Source organism: Candida oxycetoniae (genome assembly GCF_023343755.2).
Source record: "Candida oxycetoniae strain CBS 10844 chromosome Unknown scaffold16, whole genome shotgun sequence".
NCBI classification, from domain to species: domain Eukaryota; kingdom Fungi; phylum Ascomycota; class Pichiomycetes; order Serinales; family Debaryomycetaceae; genus Lodderomyces; species Lodderomyces oxycetoniae.
This window is the reverse complement of record NW_026055481.1, coordinates 171,516-189,458: the sequence shown is the minus strand read 5'-3', so window position 1 is coordinate 189,458 and position 17,943 is coordinate 171,516. Positions and strand designations below refer to the sequence as shown.

The following is a 17,943-nucleotide window of genomic DNA, read 5'->3' as shown; positions in this document are numbered from 1 at the left end:
ATAGTGGCTCGATAGTGTAGTTATTTGAAAATGTGAAATTTTCTACTAAGTTCTCTCCTGAATCCCGAAAACCCAATAGTATTACCACAATTGTTAGTGCCATTATTCATATTAGCGCCAGTACTATTCCCACTATTAATAGTTGGAATTGCGCTCGGATAGATATATTGGTTCTGCTGTTCTTGGATCCTCACTCTTCGTTTCGAAGCAGACGTAGTACGCGGAAGAGGTAATGTAACTGATTTACATTGTTTTAATTTCCTTCCTCTGTATTCTTCCAAATCCAACATAATTTCGTCTTCAACATCCAGTTCGGATGAAGTTGTCGTAAAGTGATGAAAGTTGAGTAAACCTGATTGAGCTTGATTTGCCGTTGGATTTGTTTCTAATTCGTATTTCAATTTCTCCGTAAATGATGTACGCAATTTATTCAATTTAGACCATTTGGATTTACGGCGGCGGCGGTGGTGGTGGTGGTTATGATGACTGTGATGGTGGCTATGGTGACTATGGCTGTGGCTATGGCTGTGATGGTGGTGGTGGTGGCTATTATTATTATGAGGATGATGATTGTGGCTGCGCTGGCGATGAACATCATTAATGTGAAGGTGGTGAGAATTATCAGGCGAGCATGAAGACGATGAAGACGATGAAGACGATGAAGACGTTATTGTTGCTTGGTTTTGGTCTTGGTTTTGGTTTTCTTGTTCTTTTTCAAAGTTTGAGTTATTTATTGATTGTTGCAAGTCATCAAAGTTGGAGAAAAGTTGAGAATAACTTTCTTGAATAAACGCAGATGACATAGATTGCAATGGTGGTGTATCCTTCTTATCCCCCTTTTTCTTGCCGTTTACTTTGGTGTTCACCTCTTTAGTTTTCTGATGTTTCTGTTGATCAGTTTCCAAGTCTGAGTCGTCGCCAATCTCAATCAATTTCTCTTGTTTAGCAATCACATCTGGGGTTGAAGCTGATGCTGGTGCTAGAGATGTTGAGTCTGGATCCAAGTAAGAATCAATAATTTCCATAATAATTGTACCATAGTCGTGATTTTTATTCTCAATAGCACCATCATTGAAGCTTTCTTCGTATCTTATTGGTTTTCTTGTAGCTTTAGGTCGATAATTGTTTGATAAACTATGAGCATCCAAGTCGTGATTTGTAGTTGTTACGGGTAAAAAGGAAGAGTTCGAAGGAGGTGGAGGAGGAGGTGGTGGTGGGGTATGTTGGTGTAATGAGGTTACAGATTTAATAGTTCTGCTATCGTAATTGTGAGATGGTAAAGATATGGTAGCAGGTGTGATTATGTCTGTGAAATTAGGAGTTTTTCCTGAGATATACGCATGTGTTTCCAATAACACCGACATTCAAAAAAAAAAGGGCAAAATTGATTAATAAAATGAGCTGATCGGAGCAAACCTGGTCACTAGTGGCTATTGATAATTGGGTCACTCTTTTCATTTTTCTTTTTGTTTGTGAATTTCCAAATCTACAAGATTTTTATGGTTATGCCAAATAGGAACAACTGATACAGGACAAACAAAGTATTATTATTTTTTTGTCGTTTTTGTGAAACATGTCTCACTTTGCAATTTAAGGGGCGGATGTTTTACACCCCCTTAATTTGTTAGAAACACAAATCTCTTCAACAATTAAATAAATTATATCAAATCACTACACAATTTTTGTAGCCATACATAACCCAAAAAGGTACTATCACAATTGAACCAAAAATGAATGTTGGAAAAAAAGCAGAAAAAAAAAAATAAAAAAAACCAACAACTTGATTCTACTCCTCTCTTCTCAACATGAAAGCAAAGTCAGTGTTGATGGCAGCTAGTGTGCTCCACTATCTCGCTCTGCTCGATAGTGTCGAATTTCCTTTTCATTTCTTCTTCTTCTTCTTCTTCCTCTTCTTCTTTTTCCCATTCTTTTGGTTAACTCATTTGAACAAATACTCCCTCCTGGTGACTCATGGTCAAATGAATCAATTTCTTACATGGATCAGGTTTATCATCTTTGCTCACCAAAGTTGGAAATATTTGACATAATCTTGCAATAACATAACTAGCCTCAGTAATAGCAAATTGTTGACCCAAACATATTCTTGGCCCACCATTAAATGGTAAATAAGACCAGCCAAGACCCTTTAAAGTTTCCCATCGTTCTGGTCTGAACACTTGAGCATCTTTACCATAATATTTTACCATTCTATGCAAGACATAAGGAGAATAAGCCACTGTAGTTCCTTTTCCTACGAAAACAGGCGATAAACCATCTTTACCACCACCAATTGGTAATGTTGTATCCCTAGTAGCAGTACGGAAATTAATAGGTACAGAAGGATACAATCTTAAAGCTTCATTAATCACCCATTTCAAATAGGTACACAGTTTCAAAGTTTCAAAAGTAATCTTTTCGATATCTGCATCATCTCCCGAACCAAAATTTGCATAAATCTCCTCCTTTAATTTTTGCCAAACATCTTGATGTCTTGCCAACTCAAATATACAAAAAGATAATAGTCCAGCAGTAGTATCTCTACCAGCAACCATGATATTTAGCAATTGATCTTGCAAAACTTGAGGGTCTCTTGTTTGTTTTGCCAATTCATACAAAAAAGTATAGTGGTGCTTACAATGTTCATTTAATTCCTCAGGAGTTAAATTTAAAGCTTTATTAACAAATCTTTTGGCAAATTTGTGAACAATTTTGGTATTTCTCTTGAATGATGGTGGATTATATATCCAATACATAACTTGCAAATAAGCTCTTACAGCCAAATCCTTTTGCGTTTCATTAAAAGCCTGGGCAAAGTCGGCAACTTCAGGATCAGTCTTCATATTTATTGCATCGTCATACAACGAGTGCACCGACTCACCAAATAAAAACTCTGTTGAAGTATCCACGGTGAATCTGAAAAACAACTCTTGAATATCAAAAGTCTTGCCCAATTCTTGAAACTTTCTAATATGCTTTGCCAAAACTTGTAAATGAGGTTCCAAAGCCTTTACATGAGCAACTTGTTCTCTTGCAAATTGAGGTCTCAATAATTGTCTACTTTCCTTCCAGCCTTCATTGTCCAAGGTGAATATACCATTACCCAACAATGGTTTAAAGTGAGCATGCCTTGCACCCAAGCAAAAATCTTCAAATTGAGTAGCCAAAATGGCCTTTAAATTCTCAGGTTCGCAAGAAACAACAACTCGAACACCAAATAAATAAGCACTAAAAGTTGTTTTTGAGCCATATCTTTTAAACATTTCCACGGGGAAATCAACTAACCTGCCTTCACGTTTATAGTATTGAAGGTCATACCCTAATTTCAAACCCAAAATGCCGCCATCAGGGTATACAGGAGGCTCTTTGCACCCCCTTTGTCTTCTAAAAATTTCCCGCTTGATATAAAGCCCCAAAAAATAAGCACCAATTAATGCACCTATTAAGCCGTACCAAGTTACAATATGAGGTACGAAATACGTTGAAACAAATTGTTCCGCATATTCCACATATTCCATATACTCTAGACTCATAGCACTATAGTTTCTAAATTATTCACCCAAAAAGAAAGAAACTACCAGATGATTTTGTAGAAACAACTACTACTACTACAACAACAACAACAACAACAAGAAGAAGAAGAAGAAGAAGATGAAAAGATCTAAGATGCCTTATAAGTTTAAGGTTATATCATTGAATTTATATAATAATTCCTATCACCGAAAAGAAAGCCTTTTTGACGGTGCAAGAAACTACGAGGGGAAGGATACATCAAAAATAGTGATATGGTTGGTATAAACAAAACGTGCTATACTAAAGGAGGGGGAAAGAAGAAAGGAAGGAAGAGATTGACATCAAGGGGATAGTAGAGTAAAACAATATAAACACTGCATATAAAGTTGACTTCTATTTCAAGTTGGTAACTTTGTGAATATACCCCGCAGGATTTTAGAGAGAATTGCTACCATATGGTACTAAAATTTGAGGAAAATAAACTCGAGCTGGGTCGATTGGAATTGATTCGAATGCTTGATTATGCATGGAATCCTCATTAATGAAATATCTATAATATGATATACAGATATTAATAGGTTATTATTGTAAAACAAGTTTTTAAAGTGAATCAACTATTGTTTGTATTTTTAATCAACTATAATCAACTATTGTTGAAATTTTAATCAACTATTGTTGAAATTTTAATCAGGTATTGTTGGTATTTGAAGAAGTTACTTCTCCTGTTGCTACTGCCGTTTGGCGTTATTCATCTTTATTGCTGATCGACCCCTCTCTTCTCAGTGCCATTTGTCATCTAAGAAATATGTAAAACGTTTTACCTAAATCAAGAGGGATCCTCTTTAGGTTTTAGCGTTTTTAAAGGCTATTTATCACATGCAAAAAAAATACCCAAAAAAATAAAATATATATATATATATATTACCCCAGGTTTTAGATGATTACTTAAAGAAGAAGTTCGTGCGGCGTATAGAAAGTTACCTATGGGTAGTGTTACATTGCAATTGCAATCTACTCACAGTATGGCCACCATTCTTCCTCAAGGGTATGAACCTGCTTCCATTACTGAATTATCACATGGCATTTTTAAACCCCACTCCCAACGAATCAATGATCTTCTCCAAAGGGCCTCAGTTGCAAAAGATCTGTTGCACACTACAACTTTTGGTGAGGTTGGCGCTTAACAGTTTGATGTTGAGGTATACGAAGCTGCATCCTTGCTTATTGGGGTTTTTGCTGTCATTTCGGAGCATAAAGTCCGAGATGTGAAATATTCACATGAAATAGATGTATATCACATGAAATTTAAGCAATTGTGTGCCATCTGATTTGGTCACGTGTAGTACTATCGAGCGAAACTATCGACCAGAGCGAGATAGTGGAGCACATCTGCTTTCATCGACATATTGACACTATCGAGCAGAGCGAGATAATGTTGTAACAAGCTACAAACTGTCTACATAGTGTCTACAAAGTGTTTCTCCACTGTCTCGCTTTGCTCGATAATGGAGTCTACAAACTGTTTCTCACTATCTCGCTTTGCTCGATAGTGTTTACCAAGTGTCTACAAACTGTTTCTCTACTATCTCGATAGTGGAGTCTACAAACTGTTTCTCACTATCTCGCTTTGCTCGATAGTGTTCGATCCTCATCTTTAGATTTGAGTAACAAGTGTTGTATCAAAAACGAACTAGCTTAAAGCAATATACTTTGAATCTTGTTAGTTACAATCTAAATACCTTAAAGTTTTCAATAGAAAACTCCATAGTATAAACAAATACACTCGATATTTAACATTATCAATAACTGATAATCAGTTTTGCTCACGTGATTGGCCCTTGATGCGCATTTAACATCGCAATAGGTTGATCCACGTGACCTAGCTCATTATGATTCAAAGATGTCCTTTGAATTAGCGAGCGATGCGAGCTAGTGGAGCAGTAGAGAGCACGACACTAGAGAACACGACACTAGAGAGCGAAGCGAGCTAGTGAACAATATGTAGTGGAGTAATATATAGTGAGCAATATGTAGTGAGTAGAGATTAGTAAGTAGTGGAGCAGGGAGGAGTAGAAGTAGAGAGTAGAGAGTAGTGGGTAGAAAGAAGTGGGTAGCGGAGCAGTAGAGACCAGTGAGCAGAGAGTAGAAAGTAGTGAGCAGTAGAGAAGAGCAGTAGAGAAGAGCAGTAGAGAAGAGAGAGTAGTGAGTAGCGAGCAGAGAGTAGTAAGTAGTGAGAGAGTAGTGAGTGTTATTCGTTGAATTAGATATTTTAGTTTGTCGGTGGCAGCTAGTGTCAATGGCAGCTAATGTGCTCCACTATCTCGCTCTACTCGATAGTGGAACACAATCACAACACAATTGGTTCATATTTTTGAATAATTTCATCCCATTCTTTCCTATCAAGTGCTTCCTCCTCAAACTCAACCTCAATCCCTTTCAACAATGAACTCTTTAAAAAATGTGCAATCCCACAGCTTTGCTTCAAAATCATATTCAACAAAATTTGATTTATCAATTTATTCAACTGATTTCTTGAATCAAATTCAACTATGGAATTTTTCAACAATCTCATGAGACTCTCATCATCACTAGTCTCAAGTTTATCCATTTTCGAAAGGATAGTAATTGGGTTATAAAATTGCCCTAGTGATTCATCTGCATCACATTGGGTAATCAACTGTTTAATAAAATGTGGTCGACTCATTGATTCCAACAAAACCATATTCCATGTATCCTGGTCCTTTAATCTCAGGGCAAATTCAATAACTAATTTGGCATCATTGAGTTTGTGAATAACTAGATTGATTGCTTTTTTATTCTCACCAATTTTTCCTAAAAGATAGATTAATTCTGAATACAATTCTTTTGATTGACAAACTTCAATTGCTTCATCGACATTATAGTTTTCATTATGGCTAAGATAGGGGAACAATAAACTTCTATTGAAATTGGCATACAATTCAACCATTTCGTTACCAAAATCCTGGATTTGTAATTCATCTACAGTTTTGAGCTTTGCCAAATAAAGATAATTCATTATTGGTAATTTGGACTCTTTAAATAATGAAACAATTTCATGAGGTGAGATCTCTAATCTATGGTTGATTAAAACATTTACAATTGGTGTGAGTTTGGGTTGTAGTTGTTGAATGATAGCTTCTTGTTCATCAAGAGCTTCTGGTCTTGATTGGTTGTTAATTGGGAGTATGTATAGATTTTTAATATCAGTTTTATCACCCAAAGCTAGTTCAATATATTTGGGCAATTGGGAAATGAACTTGGATAATATATGGTTCTTATCCAAGTATGAAACGATATGTTTATCTTTCAAATTGACTAAATGCGGTATTGCTTTATAGTACTGCATCGATTTCTCATAAAGCGAAACTAAACACTCTTCCAAATCTCGATCAACAACAACAACAGCATCATCATCATCATCATCATCATTGCTACCATCGCCATGGCCATCATGATATTGAGATGCTCTACTTTCAAGTTTAGCTTGAATAAATTCCAAGTCATAAAGTTGTAAATCCCATTCGTTTATCAATGCACAAGTTTTCTTTAAATCAGTATTAGTCCAATACATTAATATCTTAGTAAATATTTCTGTAGAAAGTAGTTGAGATTGAGGGATAACTTTAGTCAACTCCTTGATATGTCCACTATCAATGAAAATATACGCCCAACTTTCCCACTGATTAATCCACTCTTTTCCACCCTTTGCATTTTCATTTTCATCGTCGTTTTCTTTTCCCTCCTCCTCCTCCTCCTCCTGCTGCTGCTGCTGCTGATCCTTTTCCTTGTTCTTCTCCTTCACTATATCTTCCGCTTCTTCCCCTTCTTTATCACTCCCCATACTTAAACCATCTTCTCTGTAACTCTCCCTAAAGGGCAATAGATCAATTAAAAAATCACCTGCTTTCATCCATTCATTATCTTTAATTAACAAATCAACATACTGCACACCATAACTTAGACATTTTTCTGGTGATACCAAATGTTGTCCCAATTCCCAAGCCTTAAAGTAATTTTCCTTATCCAAATACCATTGTAGCCTGTCATCCAATTGATATTCTTCAGCAATTACACCGTCTTTAGCACTAATTATATAATACTTGGCTACCGTTTCATTATGAAACCCTAATTTAAAATCATTTAATCCAAGATTGGCTACATCTCTCAACCCTAATTCTTGTTCAAATTCAACTTCCCCTGTCATTGAATTAATTAGTTTAATCTCGGGGTTATGATATAGTGGCTTGCCTTGAGTAGGTGTTGGTGGTATATAAGTTAATATCATCCATAAATCATCTTTAAAACTTGCTATGCCACAAATTAGATCCTCTAGTTTGAATATGTGTTCAATCTCAATTTTCTTTTCTTGAACTGAGCGGAAGGAAATAGAAGCTGTTGATGGTAAAATACGACTCATTGCTGAAGATTGTTGTTGTTGTTGTTGTAGCGGAGGAAGGGGCTGTACCGCTCCCGCTGCCGATGATGATGATAAAGATTCACCTTCTTTTTCATCCTTTTGCCTTATGGAGACTCTCAAGCTCCAAATATAATTACTCCATACAATAACCACTCTATCAGGATCTTCCACTATTAACTTTGGCCAGTACAAATCGCTCCTTGGAGAATCCTTTGGTTTTTCAAGAATTTTGATCAATTTTCGATTACTCAACTGGAAAATATGGATACCTTCATCGTTCATCCAAATTATCAAGTCGTCGCCAATGTTGTACAATCCAACTATGGGGCCACTGCTTTCAGTGCCCTTGGCATATATATAATCAGTCTTTTTCCCTAGCCAGCCTTTGGTCAGGAATATAATCTCTCCACTCATACCACCAGTAATGAATGATCGTTTACTAGCATAGTTTTCCAATAATATAATGCAGTGAACAGGACGATGGAAATCATAAGCTATTATATCATCTACATCAGTTATGGATCCAATGAGCACTGTACCATCCATTGAAGCCAGTGCGAAAAATTTCCCATCAGTGTATAGGCTTAAAACTGAAGCACGGTGAGCTTTTAAAGTACGGATAGGCTCAAAGTCAGGCTTACAAATATATATCATACCTGAATGTGTAGCAAATATAAAGTAGTTTTCCAGAAACAATGATGTTGAAATAGGGTCCTTGTGAAAAAAATTTGACGGGAGTTTGGTTATTCTCGAGTATTTGAGTCTTGGTGGTTCCGTTTCGTCTTCCGACGAAGTCAAACTGTCTGAGGAAGAGGTGGAAACAATATCGTCATCGTCATCGTCATCATCGTCGTCATTATCATCGTCGTCATTATCATCGTCGTCATTATCATCGTCGTCATCATTATTAGTTCCTTGCAAGATTGTTTCTCGATGAACCTGCTCATTTTTGGTGATTTCTAAACCTAACTCACTGGTGTCCAATTCCTGACCTCGGTTAAGCTTTGGACTTTTATTGTTTTTGGATCCACTATTATTATCATTGTCATTCCAATCCTCACCAGTTCGATTACTCAATTCTGCTTCCTCTTCATCGTGCAGCAGCAGCAACTCTACCTCTGGCTCATATCCGCTCCTTTGCTTATCAACGAAAAATTCCAGGTTTTCCTCACTCATTGGTATCAGCAAAACATTCAATGCTATAACCTTCAACTCGTTTCGTGATATCTCGCTTTGTACAAAAACAAAAACAAAAAAAAAAAATGAATTGATAAATAAAACAGAAAAGAAAACCCAGTGGTAAGACCATAAAAGTCTGGCTAAAGCTCTGTAAGAGAGACCATACGTGAGGCCGTAAGTGAGACCATACAAGAGATTTGTTTGAGAAAGGTTATAGGACTTGGCAGTGTTGATAGAATTATACAAGGAGACCCTGTAAGAGAAGCTCGAAAGAGACTTGTACGAGAAGCTTGTAGGTTGGTTGTAGGTGATTCCAAGGATATCCCACTTGAGGCTTTGCTAAATGTTAGTAGCAAGTAAAGGTGTGCTCGTACGATGTGATCCGTCGATCAAGGCGTTAATTATCCAAATAGATTCAGTTGCACCAGGCATTATTTTAGAGGAATTAGATGATACCCATTTACTTATCCAGCAGGATAAGGTTGATATTGTTAAAGACGAGTTGAATAAGTTGCTTTCTAGGAATATCTACAATCCTTTTGACGAGGAGTAAAGAGAGATGAGCCGTAAAAGGGGAATTAACCGCCTAAATAGGATCAACTCTAACTACTAAGATGTAGAATTCTGATTAGATGCACATTGAACAATAAAATATAAAGGGGTTTCCAAATTTTTCTTGAGATTTGTATGTTTTAGAAACTGTTGATAATTTGAACACTATCATTTCTTAATTGAAAGAGGAGAGGGGGGGGAGGGAAGCACGGAATTAGCACCTCAATTAGGATAAATTCTAACCTAATTGGGTATAATTACTCTGTGCTCTCTTCTTTTGTTATCACATGTATACTTTGCAACCAAAAGTTATAATTCTGGGCATTATTGATTAAACGGATATAAGCTTTTGATAAGCTTCTGATAAGCTTCTGATAGGCCTCTGGCAACAAATTGAATAACTCCGAATTTGAATAACTCCGTTCTCCACTTGTAAATGTAAAGTGGGGATCACATATGATGTATCTATAGTAACCCGCACCTTATATAAGTCAGCAGTATTGGCCTCTATTCCTTTTTCTTCCCTATACATCACCTATAATCATTTTCTATATTGACTAAAATAATAGTCTATTAGGTATAATGATTTTTGCCAGCTTTTAATTATTATCTCTTTCTCTCTCGTTATCTTGACCAGAGAGGTATGTTTGTTTTTGAGTTGGCGATTCCTCATACAAGTGCTGAATTATATGATTAATAAACCCATACAATGCATCCACCTCCATTAAATCCTCCAACTTTTCCCTTTTCTTTTCTGTCTTTTCTTTTTCCCTTTCCTTTTCTGCTATCTTGTTTCCCTTTTCTGTCTCGTTATTATAAAAATGCTCATATGTCACAAGAACCAAATTCTGAAGATTATCTATTAAAAACCGAGTCACAATTACATCATTCAAAATGAAACTAATCTTTTGATAAAATATTGGAATCTTTATTTTCACATTCTCCATAAATTGTTCAAATCCACCTGTCTTTTGATCAAGTATTGGATGGCATATTTCGTTTGAGCAATATGTAAGTAATTCGGAAACACAGTTGTTTAATTCCATTTCTATTTCTTGATTCGCGTCAATCATATTATTGATTACTTTGGGCACACTCTTTTTAGCAAGCTCAAGAAACATTCCACTTACTCCTGTATGATGAAACTGTCTTTGCTTCAAGCTGTGCCAAATATCGGAAAGCCCACTAGTAAAATCAATTGAAAAATCGTTTCTAATAGATTGTATATCAAAGTTTTTGATTTGGTTCTTGACAAGTATGAGGTTCTTCAAATATAGCAATTGTCCTTCCAATTGACTTGTTTGAGTAATCGCCAATCTCAAATACTGGTTCTTGAGGAAATCAATACAACAATGGACAATGTAATGTGCTATATCGTCAAAAACCATTGAATTGATTAGCTCGTAAATATTGGATAAAATAGTCAACGCTTTAGCCAATGGTAGATAAACATTGGGGAATAAATTCTCTTCATAATCAGTATCCAATGCACTAGTATCTTCTTTTGTATATAATTGTTGCTCCCCGCCACCATTGTTTGCAATTTCCAAATCAATTTTACTAGGCTTATAGCGCATGAGTTTATTGTCAACATAGTTTTGAATCCTAAAGATTAACCTATTTTGTGCATCGTCGAGTAAAGGCTGAAAGAGAAGACCATACTTGATTGCTTCACTATTGAGATAACTTTGAGTATCTATTGAGCTTAAGTTATCGGCATCTTCAAACTCGTAGTATTTTTGAAGCAAAGTGGTCAATTCACAAAGAAAACTTATATTGGACTCCTTGAGTACTACTAACCTTATTCCATCGTATAATGGGTCAATAGCATTTTTCAAAAAATTGTAAAACTCAGTCCATATCAGCGAATAAGCTTCTTGGCTGGTAATTGTAGGTATGATGAAAAATCTAACAAACAACGCGTACTCCTTTTCAATAATTTTCTTAAAGTATGAGATCTGATCTTGACAAATTTGTACAAGGTAAATCTTTTTATCTGATTTTTTATATAGCTCATTGATGGTTGATGTTTTATCCATATAGGATTTTAATAACCTCAATCTAATACGAAAATAATTTGATAGCACATCATTCATCAAACCGCCATATTCTTTATGTATTAGACTCCTCTTTAATAGCTCTTGAACCAACTCATTAAACTGAGACTGGTTATACTTTAAATAATTGCTAAACTCATTGTAAATCAACAATTCAATAGTCAAATCACGTGACGATTTCAAATTTCTGTCAATAGAATCACTTAAACCTTTCAACTGTTGGTTTAAATGGTTTCGAACCATAGTCAATGCTCGGGTCATACACTGTCTAAATCGGCTTTTGTATAGCTCGCAATCTTTAAAATTCGGGTGCAAGTCAATAAACTCTAGTGATGAGTCCAAGTTGCCTAGTATTTCAGTTATGAAAAACTGCCGTTGCTGGGTTAACAAACGCGTACCTGATCTCGACAAGTTTTGAGTTATCGAGTCCAAACACTCAAAATGTTTCAAATATTGATGAATCTTGTTGTAACTCCCTTCGTACTGAGTTTGTCTTTGTATTAACTCATTAGCTAAATTGTCAAACTCAAGCGTCTCTTTGGAGATCTTTTTGTATTTTGCAAGCAACTCGTCGATGCAAGCCAAGAGGTAGTCTGTTTGTCCAATGAGTTCAACAAGATGTTTTTGGTTTATGTGTAGATTACTTTGAAATCCGAGTACCGAGTCCAAATGGAATGCGTTGATATGGCTAATGTCCTGAGGTTTTAGCACATTATCAAAATTGAACGATTCGAGATACTCTTTCCAGAAAGTATGTTTCTCGTCCTCACCAAACGGGGCTAGACTAGTCCTAGGATGCGCATGCACACTGCTGTTGCTATAAGCATCATCAATATTTGTTACTGATTTGGACCTTGTTTGTCGAAACGTAGTTGGCCTAGCATCACATTCTATCTTTTCGTGAATCGAGTTGATATCGTCATTATTGATTATAGGAATATCATTGGCTATTTTCAGTACTATCGATTTACTTCTAGTCCTAGGCATATCAATTGAATAGAAACCAACTTAGCTGATAAGCAAAAACTTGTCTAATATTAAAGCTTGTCCAGTATCTCAAAGCTTGTCTAATATTAAAGCTTGTCCAGTATCTCCCAGCTTATCTAGTATCTCCCAGCTCGTCCAGTATCTCCAAGCTTATCTAGTATCACCCAGCTTATCTAGTATCACCCAGCTCGTCCAGTATCACCCAGCTTATATCGTATACCTCTAGCGCTATAGTAACTTTGTAAGGTGAAAAAAAAATTTCAAACTCGTGTTTATTTTTCAACTCGTATTTTCAAGCTAGTTTTCTTTAACTTCTTCTTCTTCTGTAACTGGGCATTAGTAGAGGGATTTGGAGAGGATTGTAGGAGAAGATGCTAGATCCGAGAGATGAGGTTGCTAACCAGGAAGATTTGCTAAGTGAGGATTCGTCAGACGAGTATAAGGATTTATGCAAGGAATTTGAGTTAAGGGCAAGAGCTATTAAAGAGAAACGGCAGAAACAGCTGAAACAGTTGCAGGACGAGTTGGTAAACCCACAATGTGAAGTACAAGCGTCGCCAGAGAAAAAAGAGCCAAAACCAGTAAATTTGGAAGCTTCAATTGATCTGTCAAATGAAGCCAAGCTGGGTTTTTTGTCTCATGCTACAAAACCATCACAATTGTTGGCAAAATTGTATGATGCCAATTTGAAGAGAGAACAAGAGAAACACGCGAGTATAGACTATGACCGGAGAAAGTTTGAGTTTGACTTTTCGGGGTATGAATACAATGCAAAAGATGTAAGCAATGATCAGTGTTCAATCTCGGGCCACTATTTAAGAAAACGATATTTGACTAAAGAGCAAGTTGAACAGATCTTAACTGAGACAGATTGCGAGTTGAAGATTGTTAAAACTGATAAACTTTTAGCCAAAGTACATAGGGAAAATAACTATGCTGAACCACTATACACCAATTGGTGTCTTGTTGGATTTGTCATCCAAAAATCAAAAGTCTTGTATACCAAGACTGATAAGAAATACATGAAATTGAAAATTGGGAATTTTCAACATAGTGTTGATTTGATTTTATTTGATGGCGCTTTTGAGCGGAATTGGAAGTTGCAGCAGGGCGACTTAATCTTGATATTGAACCCCATTATTAATAAATACGAAATAAAGGTTGATGAATTTAAATTCAAAACCGGGTTTAATTTGAAATTGGACAATACAAATGTTTGTAGTATATTGGAGATTGGCGCGATCAGAGACTTTGGTCTTTGTCAGTACTTGAAAAAAAGTGATAACCAAAGATGTAATAACGTGGTCAACACAACAAAGCAAAAGTTGTGTGATATTCATTTGGATATGAAATTTAAACAAAGTACAAGAATGGAATTGAACGGATGTGTGACTATGAGATCGCCTAGTAAAAACAACAACAAGACAAAGGTTTATATGAGTACTGGTAAGAATGGGGTTCTCAATACTACGATATCGTCAGGACACGTTAGACATTTTAACGAAGACTCACAATTTACTAGTTCAGGAATAGGGAAGATTGATACTCGCAAGTATCAAGATCCTAGAATCCTACAAGTTCAAGCGAAAAAACGCAAACTACTAAATGAGCGAGCTAATCAAGTCTTGGAGAAGAAATTATCTCAATTATCCAAAAACAATAATTCAATTGTTGATAGCTTAAATTTGAAAATCAACAAACATGAGACCCCTAGTGTTTTGGAAACCCATTTCTCGCCTTCAATGATATCTAAAATCGGATTTGATCCAACAAATATAGAAATGAACAAATCAGCACCTCAACCCAAGAAATTGCAAGAATTATATGAACTCACGTGTAAATCGTCACAAAACAAACATTTGGGAGTATCGACTGAGGATAAAAAGGCGAAATTGAAGCACTGGCAGAAGAATATTTCAAATTTGAAAAAATACGATTCTAAATTGAAAGAATCAAATTTGAGTATAAGTAGCACTATGAATGTTAGAGGTGGCTCTTTTATCAAAAAAAGAAAAACAGACAGAACGGTGGAAACGGATGATGATAATGATGATGATGATAATAATAATATTGATGATGATAATGATGATGATGATGACGATTTGGATATAATGTTTGACAATGATGAGTCAAAAGTCAAGTATGCCAAAATTTTAGGTAAATAAAGTTAAACACAATCATTGCATGGGAAAAGGATTAAAGAAAGAAAAACAAAGCATACCAACACTAAAGAGAGTATTTGACCAGCAGGGCTATTGGTTTATGTAGCTGTTTAATTTAAATATTCTATATCTACTTTTATTCTAAACCTACCCAGATATCACCGTAATAAGCGAAAAGAGCTTCTTCTTTTTCAGTAAAGTGAATCAACCTTCCTTCTTTTCTATTACTTTCTCCGTCACTTTTCAAACCACCAATACTTGTGTAAGCACACCACATATACCCTTTACAATATCGGCTATCCATAAACCATCCTCGGCTTGGTTCATCTTCCACATTGACTGCCCATACATTAAGATCCAAAGGCGGGATAACTGCACTGGAGATACGTAGTGGACTATAATAAAAAGCTTTAAAGTCTTCAGCACTCTTTAAAGACTTTAATCGTGCTTTTTGTTCAGCTTCCTTTTTAAAATCAACAATGGGAGATTTTGAGCAATAAAAGAACCCGGAATTTATCCATTCTAGGGCATTGTCTTGATCTGATATGTGCCCAGGGTGAGGGGAACATAGTTCTACTGATTGATGAGGTGTGCCGTCTGGTTTTGTTCGTTCTGTTTGTGGGGTCACCTTACCTATTGCTGCTGCATAGTTTTCATTAAATGCATAGTTTTCATTCCCGTTTATCGCTAGTGCCAACCAAAAAATCTCTTTATCACCATGGATTCTGCCATTTACTGGTTCGTTGAAATTTAACTGAAACATGAGTAATATCGCATTAAAATGGATTTTCCTATTGAGCATTACAAGACCAGACTCTTGATAATGGTATAACCCCCTCATGAAATCGTTCTCAACTGTGTGTTTTGTCATTATAGGAATATCAAACATTACAGAGTCAACTATTGATGGACCGAGTTTCTTGAAAAATACAATGTCTGATTTGGGTCTTGTTTCAAAAGTAGTACGGTCTTTATAAAAAAAAGCCCCATTCTCTTTGTATCCTGGTAAATTGAAAAAATGATCTGGATTCTGCATCATCACCGTATCAGCATCGATCAACATAAACTCATCAAATGAATTGAAAAAAGTAGCAAGAAATTTATTTGCATATCCTTTAAATCGATCTTTGAAATCTTCATGAATGACATTGTATGTGTTGACAAACCACACTTCCTGCTTGGGCAATCCTCCATCGTTTGATAAATAGTCATCTGGAAAATATTCTTTAACCTTTTCAAACGATTTGGGAAATGCTCCAATGGACTCTCTGGCTGCAGTGACTATTTTTGTTTTTGTTTCTTTTGAAATGTCTTGATAATATACAATTTGTATAGGTAGTTTATTGTTCAATGCTCGTAATAAATGTATTAGTTTAACTGTATCTTCAACATGCGAATCACCAATGGTCAACACGATACCTCTCCCATTGCACTGATTTTTGAACTTGTTCAAGAAAAATCCCAATTCGTTTGAATGTTTTGTTGGTTTAGTGGTGCGTTGTTCTTCTTGATCTGGAAGGTACTTTGACATTATTGGCGGATGGTAACTTACTTTGCTCGTGAATCTTTCATATATTGGATATTCAAAGGATAACCAAGGATATACTCTATGTTCCAAAGCAGAATGTTTAATGGACTTGAAATGAATTCTATTCTCTTCCTTTGTGAATTTGAAACTGGGAACTTTGCTCTTTTTGGAAGAGGCCCAATGTAAGCTAGTCATTAGCTTATGTTGATCATTGACAAACTCGTTGGTACGTTTAACTTGAGTCGTGTTATCACTAGTAATATAGCATTTGTTAAACACTCTCATAATCGATATCTGATCAACAATTTTTTGTTCATACTTCATAGTTTTCTTCCAAAACTCGTCATATTTAGTTCTAACAAACTGCTCAAACTCTGGAGTGTTTTCAACATCCTCATGATTCTTGTGGTTTGCACTGGCAAATTCCTTTTTATATTCTTCCAAGTGGACTCTTTTAAAATCATTGAATTTAAACTCATTCTTGTTTTCCAAGCGATTTCGTTCATTAACTTTAAGAATCCAGTTATTATCATGCATAAACAAATTTTGGAAAAACAAATCACAGCGTTGTTCAAAGTTCAAGTTGCCAAAGATGGAGTCAATATCGTGGTTTGCAAAAATCTTGTCATAAATGGAAGCATGAGCATCTACGCCCCGAATATCCTTTTCTTTCAGCTGATGTTTCTGTAATATCTTGATGGTGATGTCATCTTTAAACGATTTGTTTTCCGAGTTTGGGTCTGATTCCGATCCTGATCCCGATCCCGATCCCGATCCACTTTGACTCTTTGAACCTAGCTTATAATCAAGACCAAATTCGTCATAGATCGATAGATGGTCACTAGCAGTGTCATTGCCATAAGACGATCGCGACCTACTATGATATGTACAAAACAACCATACATTTATAGCCACTAGCCATAGCACTACACCCGAATATAAAAAAAACTTTTGCTGTGATCTCTTAACCGAGAGTTTCTCAATCATTGATGAGTTTTATACTGTATTTGTATGACAATGTTGGTGCCAAAATAAACCAATCAGAAACCAAAGGGGAAAATGTAGAAACAGGGTCTATTAAAGCGAGCGAAATCCTGATTTCAGTTGAGCAAATTCAAACTTTAACCCAAATCTAGCAAAAAAATTTAGAAAGAAAGAAAAAAAAGGCCGAAAAGAAATGTCCAAGGACAAACAAGATGAATGGAATAAGGTTATCCTACTCAACTCTTACCCTTGTTTTTATAAAAAAGTACCTTTAAAGAAAAGAAGGGCTTTTTAAAGGGTGAGGTTTTCAGCAAGATTTATTATAATCTTTGGGAGAGAAAAAAAAAAAATAAATAATAAAAACAGAGGGTTTCATTTTTGTGTAAATTTTTAGTAGTACATTGTTGATGAAATTAGAGCACCCTATCAACCAGCAACGTGTGTCTTAATAACAATAGGGAGAGGAAACAGGAGAAGAAACAGGAGAGAAAACAGGAGGTGGGAGGAAAATCAGTCGGAAGCTTGGTCCAAATGTCGAAATATAAG

General features: G+C 35.7%; 7 protein-coding genes across 7 annotated transcripts; 2 read left to right on the top strand and 5 right to left on the bottom strand. All coding sequences in view use genetic code 12, as the record gives it.

Annotated features, from left to right (window-relative positions):
• Positions 1-20: 20 nt before the first annotated feature.
• On the bottom strand, positions 21-1,364 carry KGF56_004255 (uncharacterized protein; the record flags this gene model as incomplete). Its single annotated transcript, XM_049325675.1, has 1 exon — positions 21-1,364. The coding sequence occupies one exon, from the start codon at positions 1,362-1,364 to the stop codon at positions 21-23; it is 1,344 nt and encodes a 447-aa protein (XP_049178749.1).
• Positions 1,365-1,934: 570 nt separating this feature from the next.
• Positions 1,935-3,530, bottom strand: KGF56_004254 (cytochrome P450; the record flags this gene model as incomplete). The annotated part of the gene is made up of 1 exon (XM_049325674.1): positions 1,935-3,530. One exon carries the CDS (start codon positions 3,528-3,530, stop codon positions 1,935-1,937), a length of 1,596 nt encoding a protein of 531 aa, XP_049178748.1.
• Positions 3,531-5,857: 2,327 nt separating this feature from the next.
• Positions 5,858-9,124, bottom strand: VPS41 (Vps41p; the record flags this gene model as incomplete). Its single annotated transcript, XM_049325673.1, has 1 exon — positions 5,858-9,124. The coding sequence occupies one exon, from the start codon at positions 9,122-9,124 to the stop codon at positions 5,858-5,860; it is 3,267 nt and encodes a 1,088-aa protein (XP_049178747.1).
• A 346-nt stretch (positions 9,125-9,470) lies between these two features.
• On the top strand, positions 9,471-9,680 carry KGF56_004252 (TFIIH complex subunit; the record flags this gene model as incomplete). The annotated part of the gene is made up of 1 exon (XM_049325671.1): positions 9,471-9,680. The coding sequence occupies one exon, from the start codon at positions 9,471-9,473 to the stop codon at positions 9,678-9,680; it is 210 nt and encodes a 69-aa protein (XP_049178746.1).
• Positions 9,681-10,278: 598 nt separating this feature from the next.
• On the bottom strand, positions 10,279-12,723 carry SEC34 (Golgi transport complex subunit; the record flags this gene model as incomplete). The annotated part of the gene is made up of 1 exon (XM_049325670.1): positions 10,279-12,723. The coding sequence occupies one exon, from the start codon at positions 12,721-12,723 to the stop codon at positions 10,279-10,281; it is 2,445 nt and encodes an 814-aa protein (XP_049178745.1).
• Positions 12,724-13,094: 371 nt separating this feature from the next.
• KGF56_004250 (uncharacterized protein) lies at positions 13,095-14,888 on the top strand (the record flags this gene model as incomplete). The annotated part of the gene is made up of 1 exon (XM_049325669.1): positions 13,095-14,888. One exon carries the CDS (start codon positions 13,095-13,097, stop codon positions 14,886-14,888), a length of 1,794 nt encoding a protein of 597 aa, XP_049178744.1.
• Positions 14,889-15,021: 133 nt separating this feature from the next.
• On the bottom strand, positions 15,022-17,400 carry MNN12 (alpha-1,3-mannosyltransferase; the record flags this gene model as incomplete). Its single annotated transcript, XM_049325668.1, has 1 exon — positions 15,022-17,400. The coding sequence occupies one exon, from the start codon at positions 17,398-17,400 to the stop codon at positions 15,022-15,024; it is 2,379 nt and encodes a 792-aa protein (XP_049178743.1).
• Between the last annotated feature and the right edge of the window lie 543 nt (positions 17,401-17,943).